General features: G+C 40.1%; 1 protein-coding gene across 2 annotated transcripts in view; it reads right to left on the bottom strand.

The window, feature by feature from the left end:
* Nucleotides 1–5786: 5786 nt before the first annotated feature.
* TMEM205 (transmembrane protein 205) overlaps nt 5787–8117 on the bottom strand; it is a 13421-nt gene continuing 11090 nt past the window's right edge. For both annotated transcript variants that reach the window (XM_072399515.1, XM_072399514.1), the window contains exons 2-4: nt 7894–7994; nt 7650–7813; nt 5787–6684 (exon numbers count right to left, since the gene is read on the bottom strand). In XM_072399515.1, coding sequence (XP_072255616.1) covers nt 6382–6684; nt 7650–7813; nt 7894–7994 — 568 coding nt within the window. In that variant the 3' untranslated portion in view covers nt 5787–6381. The remainder of the gene's footprint in view (nt 6685–7649; nt 7814–7893; nt 7995–8117) is intronic.

Raw genomic sequence — 8117 nt, forward strand, 5'->3', positions numbered from 1 at the left:
ATGACTTGTCTCTAATTAGCCTCATACAGTGCAGGGACAATGCCGGATCAGCTGATCCCTGTCCTGTGTGTACATGTCGCCGTGCCAGCATAATATACATTATTAATATTATTAGAACTTTTATTTATATAGCACCAACATATTACGTAGCGCTGTACAAAAAAATGGCGTGTGCTATACCTGGACTCTGTAAACATGATAATATAATTAATAACAAATGAAAATGTGTGTATGAAATGTGTGCTGTACCATGACATTATTATTATTATTATTTGAACTTTTATTTATATGGAACCAACATATTACACAGCGCTGTACAATAAATGTTGTATGTTACACCTAGGCTATGTATATATGACATTATTATTATTATTATTATTAAAAATAATAATGACAAATTTTTTGCTTTCCTGTGGATCAACTATGTTTTTCCACTAGGTTTTATATCTGGGATATGTTTATTTTCCTAGAGGTTGAATTTGATGGACTTTTTTCAACCTGACTTACTTTGTAACTATATTATGCAGTGCTGTACAATATTTCATCATGTGAGGCATGTGTACTAAACCTGGTCGGTGTATATATAACATTTTTAAATAATGACAATTTTTATTTATAAAGCACCAACATATTATGCAACACTGTACAATATATATAAATATAGTATATTTATAGGAGTGCAAGCTGCAAACTGTACAGTGTATACATGTTACATTGTATCAATGTGGGGAGGAAATGAATGTGTGTATTGTTCATTGTGGTGTGTATATATTACAATGTGAGGAGGTGTGTGTGTTGTACATGGTGACAGTGTATACATGTTACATTGTATCAATGTGAGGAGGTGTGTGTTGTACATAATGACAGTGTATACATGTTAGATTGTATCAATGTGAGGAGGTGTGTGTTGTACATGATGACAGTGTATAAATGTTACATTGTAGCAGTGTGGGGAGGAAGTGTGTGTATTATTCATGGTGGGGTGTATATATTACAATGTGAGGAGAAGTGTGTCTTGTATCTAAGTTGTATCTACAGTAATGTTTATCGGCCAGGGTTCCTCCAGAGGTTGCTGGGGGTTCCTTGATCAATGAACAATTTTGTGCCTCTCAGGTCAGTTTAGGTGACACCAATTTTGGCTATTTGTATGGGTGACATTCTTCCCACTGGCCAGCAATGTAAGAGAAATTCTTCCTACTGACCACTACACTAACATACTGTGAGCTGTGGATATAGTAATTTTAGAAGGGGTTCCCCAAAAGTTATTTCAGAAGTTCCCCCATGGTAAAAAGTTACAGATCTGGAAGGAGGTGTGTGATGTACTTGTACTGTGTATACATGTCATTGTGTAGCAGTGTGTAGAGAAGGTGTGTGTGTGTGGTTTATTTGTACTTTATACAGTACAAATGATGAAGTAGGGGGAGGAAGACTGTAGTATTGTTTAGGAGGTGTAGACACAAAGGTAAAGTTTTTCCCCAGACAGCTCATTTTTGGCCAAACAGTTGAATATCCCCACAACCCAACAAACACACATAAATAATAATGTAATATTAATAGCAATGCACACCTACAATGTGGATACATTTATCATTGTGTGAGTCCTTATTTTAGACATGCTTATTTGTTGTGCATGTGGCTATGGTGTATATTGTATACTCTATCACCACTCCCAACAAAATATATAACCCCCATACACACAGTATTAACACTTACATATAAAATCACCACTTCCATCATCATCAACTATATATACAATACCTCTTTCGTCACCAGGACACTTATGTTGGTTCCCCTGCCCAAGCAAGGGAACCCCATGTTAGACTTGTTTAAATGGTGTTTTACGCCTTTTCTGTTCCTCTCATCAGGCTGGAGATAGGGGGAATCCATCTAACTGGAACCCAACATCACAATGGAAAACATTGATGGGTTCTAGGTGCTACTTACATTGGTAAGGGTCAAGCTGGATGGTGCATTTGGGAAATTGTATCAGGAAAGGAATGGATAAGGGTAGAGAAAGGTTACTTGATTGATGATGTGAATAGAAAATATAAGAACAAAAAAGGTCTCATGAATCTTCACTTCTGATCCCCATTTGGAAAGACAACATTTATCATCTTGGATCTTAGGAGTCATCTTGAAGGGCTTTCAAATAGTCCAAAGATTCACGGAACATGGTCCAGTAGAATCACCCTTGTCTGGTAGCTTCCTCAGTGCCTCTGAGGGAGGGAGTAAGGTCTTCCATTAAATATAGCTCACTGATCCATTCAAACCACTTGGCAATCCAAGGGGGCCCGGGTATGATGTGTTATGATGGAAGTGTTATGAAAAAGTGTTATGATGGTGGAGAAAAAATCTGGCCTCAAAGGGTACCTGATGGTCCATAAAAGTTGGGAGCAGCCTGTGTACTTTCACCCAGAAAGGACAAACCCTCAGACACTTCTTAGAAAACATGAAAGATGGTGCCTCTGTCCACATTACATCTCCAGCAAATTCTGATGTCTCCAGAAACATGGGATGCAGACGTGAGGGCACCCTATACCATCTGGCCAGGATTTTATACCCAGTTTCTTGGTAGATTGATCTAATCGAAGATGTTTGGGCCATTGAAATCAGTTGATCTCATTGGGCAGGTGAAAAGGCAATATCTAAATCCCTTACCTACTTCCCAATATAGGGTGGAGTAAACTCTGGTTCTGGGGCAATCAAAATCCTGTAGAGCTGAGAAGTCAAATCGCGAATTGGGAGAAAAAGTTTTTAAAGAAGATGTATTACTTGGAAAGCGTTGGTTGTAACTTTTATTGGCCATTCCTTCTCCACTAAATCAGTTTGTCCTGCTGGATTTGTAAGGATTTCTTCCAGAGCCTCCAATTTCCACCTCCAACCCAAACCTTAGAGGTTGAATAATTGTCTTTGTTAGTTTTGCGTGTGTGCCTGTAGCTCTGCCTAGTGGGATAATGTCTTGTACGTCTCAAAGCTCCCTGTACGACCCAACACATCCACACCATAAAAAAGATAAAAGGTCAGGGAAGACATTGTAACTGCTCAAACATTTTTATTTATTCCATTCATGTCTGGCACACAAGGAAAGCAATTCCATTTGTACAATTACTGTTCAACACAAAGAGCGTGTGTCATTAGACAAATTAAAGAAGCCGCCTGTTATTTTTGGCTAAAAATCCATACACAAGTTAATGGACTCATTTCCAGATTATGATCTTCTTAGTTCATTCCGATAGCTCCTGTTTCTGGCCACACAAATCCCTAGAAGTGATTCTGTAATTGACTAATTGATGAGCAGGAGATGTAATCAGTAAGCACATAATCCCAGCGTTGCTGAAATTTGTGTTGTGTAATCGCACAATAAAGGGATTACAAGTTTACAAAACTTTCACTGTGTGGGGTCATTACTCAAAATCCTGCAGAAATGCCATGTATATGAGATACAAGATTCTGCATATCAGAGGAATACAGGCAATTCATTTACTGTTAGCTAGGGATGAGTTGACCATTTCCATGGAATCTATTCCCCTAAGGAAAGAACATTTCCACTTTTATTCTTAATTTCCACCGAATTGATCTTTATTTCTGCCACATGGTGTTTGTTTCATTGAAGCAGAAAACTTTTACTTTCTATCAGTTCCTCTTTAAGTATTCCCAAACGTCATTGCAAAGGCTGATCAATTGGTCAATGACAATTCCCTGTGCTACTGGCACGCAGCAAGGAAGCCGTTATTTAGCAATGGTCTTCGTATTTGATGATGGGTGACATGAGTGATGGTAAATCTACTTGGACCTTTACTTATACTTTATTTTAAAGATCATGACATTTGTATTTTTTTTGTATGACTTCTTATTGGAGAAGGCGGCAACCCGTTAACCCTTGTAAAAGGGTCTTTCTAGATTCTACCATAAACCCACGTGGGGTATTTCTGTACTCATTCCCATAGGAGCAGGCAGCCATCTAGTGACCCTTATTAAAATGCTCTTCTAGATTACATCATAAGCCTACTTGGGATACCCTTGTACTTATTTTTATGGAAGAAATCTGGTCCCCCCCTAAAAAAAGGTCTTCTAGATTCCACCATGAGCCTCATTTGGGTGCCCCTGTGCCCATTCCCATGAAAGCAGGTGGCAATCTGGTTAGCCCTATTAAAGGGTCTTCTAGATTCCTCCATAAAACCACTTGGGGTACCTCCGTACTTATTCCTATGGAAACAGACAGTCTGGTCACTCATAATAAAAGGTTCGCCTTTATTCCACTTGGGAAACCCCTGTATGGGAGCAGGCAGCTCCCCCTAATAAAGGGCCTTCTGGATTACACCATAAGCCCACTTGGGGTACCCCCTGTATCCATTCCCATGGGAGCAGACAGCAATATGGTGACCCTCATTAAAAGGGCTTCTAGATTCCACCATAATGCCCTTTGGGGTATCCCTGTACCCATTCCCATGAGCCGCTTTGGTAACCAGACTGTGGAGTTGCTAAACCTTGCAGGACTTATTGCAAAAGTTGTTGAGTTTTGCTGATTGCTGAAATGAAGCTGTTTTGTGTTCCATTCTGCTGGGATGAAGAGGTTTTTGAGTTGTATGAGCCAAAATAAAATGGATTTAAGTGCTACAATTTTCTGCATTGCAGGCACGGTTTATATTCGAGTATATATAGTAGTAATGAATTGATTTTTCAAAGTTGGTCACTTAGGATGGTTGGATATTGGAGGTTTGGAGAATTATTGTTAAATATACACAAAAAACACAGTAAAAATGGCTGAAAGTATGGAGGTGGTGCTGCGATACACCATTCCGGTTTCTGGAGCTACTTATTTGAAATTCGAAATAGATAGGTGGAAAATTAAGTGATTGAGAAATGTACCTTTGTGTACTCTGGAGGATTATATAATTCTGTATTTTATAATGAATATTTATGTGATCCATGTGGTACCTTGGTGCTGTTTTCTGTACTTTATATTTTTTTATTATCTTACATCCTATTATTATGAACACAGCCCAGCTTGCTGTCTTTATTTCCTTCCAGCTTGTGTGGGCGAGGAGGTTGTTTGCTTAACACACATGACCTAAGACACCGGTGCAAAGCACCCTCTAGTGACTGCAACAAAAAAAAACTCTTGTGCTGGTAAAATACAATAACACCTAATTCATGCTGATCCAAGTCATTTCGCAATTTACTGTTATTATAAAAGATTAAGTCACAGTACTCAGGTTAAGAAATAATAAAAAGTAACACTCAATCGTATCAGAGCTGTATATTTAAAAAAAAATGTGTTGAAAAGGTGTCCTTTTGTGCAGTCTTTGCAGAGGGTGCTGGGTGTTTTTTGTTATTTCTAGCTAACACTAGAGGGCAGCAAAACACCTGCAATGTTAGCTTGCTGTCTATATATGTCCCATGATTCCTTGCATTGTGTATCATGGATGTTGAGGCAAAAAAAAATACCCATTGTTGGGCTCAGTGGGGAAAAAAAAATCCCAACGCATTCAGCAGCATCAGCATGTTAACAGAATCATGCTGGTGCTGCTACACGGCCTGGGTAACAGCCATCCAGCTATCAATAATCCTGGGTAAAGAAAGGGGACCTAAACTATCGACCTGTTACTTGCACCATCCTCCTCCTTCTTCATTACAGCAGAGTACAGAAACTCCCACTGTCAGCCTATTTAGAAATTTCAGCTGCTGTGCAGAGGCTCATGGGAATTCAGCACAGAGAATGCAACATTTTTTTCAGGTTGAATATATTTTTGTACATACGAATGATAAGACAGCCAAACCAATGCTCTTTTATGGAAATCATAAATTTTATTCTCATTACAAATTTACAATAAGAGAACGATTGAAGTTTCTTTACAACAAATGCACTGAAATTACAGAAAATGACAGAGGAGGGTGATTGTACGATCCTTTTGGCACTGTGCTGGTCCCGGTATTTTTAAAGGCTCGGTCCACACAAACATATATTTCAATTATAAGAAGATGCTTATGAACTCAACTGCTATTAAACCTTTTTTAAGTAGCAGGAGAGGGGATGGGGGTGTTTTTAAACTTTTAATCCCTGTCTCCCCACAAAGGAAATATTTCTTAGCATCCTGTTCTGTGTGACACCCATCACCTAGACAGGAAGTAAGAAGAATTTGCTGCAATTGGAACACAGAACCCGATAAAGCTTCTAAACTCTCTTTGCTCCACCCCTATGAAAATGTATTTTCTTGGCCGCTTGTGTCCCCCCTGGGAAGATTTCTCCTTATTTCCTGTTCTTTCTGGCATTCCAAAGACGACCCATTCATATCCATGAACAATTTACCCAGCATCTACCCATAAAGGTAACATCTGTAGTGGGTGGACTTACCCTTCTTATATAAAATGCAGACACCCCTATAAAGTGGGCAGCAGGAGGGCAGTGAACACAATATTGGCTCCGTTGCACAATAGGGACACCAGGTTACAGAGGGAGGAGATGCCGTGGTAGCGTAGGAAGGATTTGCGCAGAGCTTGGTATTTGGGATCCTTCTCCTGCAGGAGCTTGTAGCCTTCTTTGTTGGCGCTCAGCCCAATCCCCTGACCCAGGTTGTGTTCCCGCTCAATGGCGTGCATCTTGAACATGACCTTGGACGTGGAGGGTGAGAACCAGCGCGCGTTCAGTGCAGACACGATCAGTGATATGAAGAAAAGAAGAATCTGTTTTGGGGATATGAAAATAAAAGGTAAGAGAAGGCCTCAAAAATTCTGCCATCCTTCAAAGAAACTCTACACTGCCAGTTCAATGACCATTGTTATCCGACCCACTTCCTGTAAGCTGAGGCTGTCAAGGACACGCCGCCTGGGCTCACAATCAGGTTCAAATTCACTGTCCCTGTGCACAATGCTGCCAAGAGCTGTTATAAAGGAAGAATGCTCACCATTGCCACAAGAAGAAGGCTTCACGCTGTCACATGAACAGCCTTGGCCCCTTCTATGGAGGTGCTTTACCCAGAAAAAAAATCTCTTTGCTGTCGATCAAAGGGATGCAGAAATTAAACTTTTTTATTGCAAACTGCAATGACGGAGCCAATTCTATATTTGCAGTTGGGTTTAGTTTCGAGTCAGTTTGATTTGCATGATATTTGCATAATATGGAATTTTCTGCATTTCATTGGTTCAAATTGTGATCACTATATTTCACATGTATCATATTTCATATGTTCTCCCTCTAGTGGCCTTCTAGGGAATGTCATTCATATACCTGCAAGTTTAAGTCTTTTTCATCATCACCTTATTATTATTATATTTTTATATTATATATTGCAATGGCAAACAGATACAAATAATGACAAAGGAGGAATAAAGGACCCTAGTATGGGAACTTGTTCCCTACTAACTTGAAGTTCTAGGTGTTCCCACACACTCTGCTTTTATTCCAACTCTCCTATTCCTGGAAAGTGGAACAGGACCTCTTGATATTGGCCACAGCAGATGAGCAGACTCGGGGACTAAAGCAAAGCGATTGTCCCTAAGACATAAAGGGAATCACTGATTGGATAAAATCTGCAGTACCAATACGATGTGAGAGACCAATTTGGGATTGACGGACTTCAGAGGAACCAAATATAAATTAGAAGAGAAGAAATGAGGTCTAAAATAAAAAAAAAAGAGACAGCTCTGACCTGTACACTCTCACTGGGTGACAGCAGCTCCCTCGGGTGGTAGACGGCATACACTGCCAGATTCAGGAATGAGAAACACATCACCATATGGTTATAATATGGGAACAGCTTACTCTGCACCAGGCCGAAGGTGTGCCGAGCCACCCCTTTGATCAACACAAATCCTGCAAGGGAGGAGACAGGAAACATAGTATACTGCAATGGGGGGAGGTATTCAATATAATACGAGGGGGGAAGGACTTACCTGCAACAAACGTCATCCAGAACTGCATACCCCATGACGCTGAGAGCACCAGAAGATACAACACCTTCACCACACTGCCCGGCTCCCCCTCTGCCACCATTCTAAGGAAAAACATTCTCATTATTACCCCTGTACCATCATATTAGTCACCCAGCTCCTGAGTGTCTTATTTCCCCTGTACCATCATATTACAGTCACCCGGCTCCTGAGTGTCTTATTACCCC

Source organism: Pyxicephalus adspersus, chromosome 2, assembly GCF_032062135.1.
Source record: "Pyxicephalus adspersus chromosome 2, UCB_Pads_2.0, whole genome shotgun sequence".
Classification (NCBI taxonomy): Eukaryota; Metazoa; Chordata; class Amphibia; order Anura; family Pyxicephalidae; genus Pyxicephalus; species Pyxicephalus adspersus.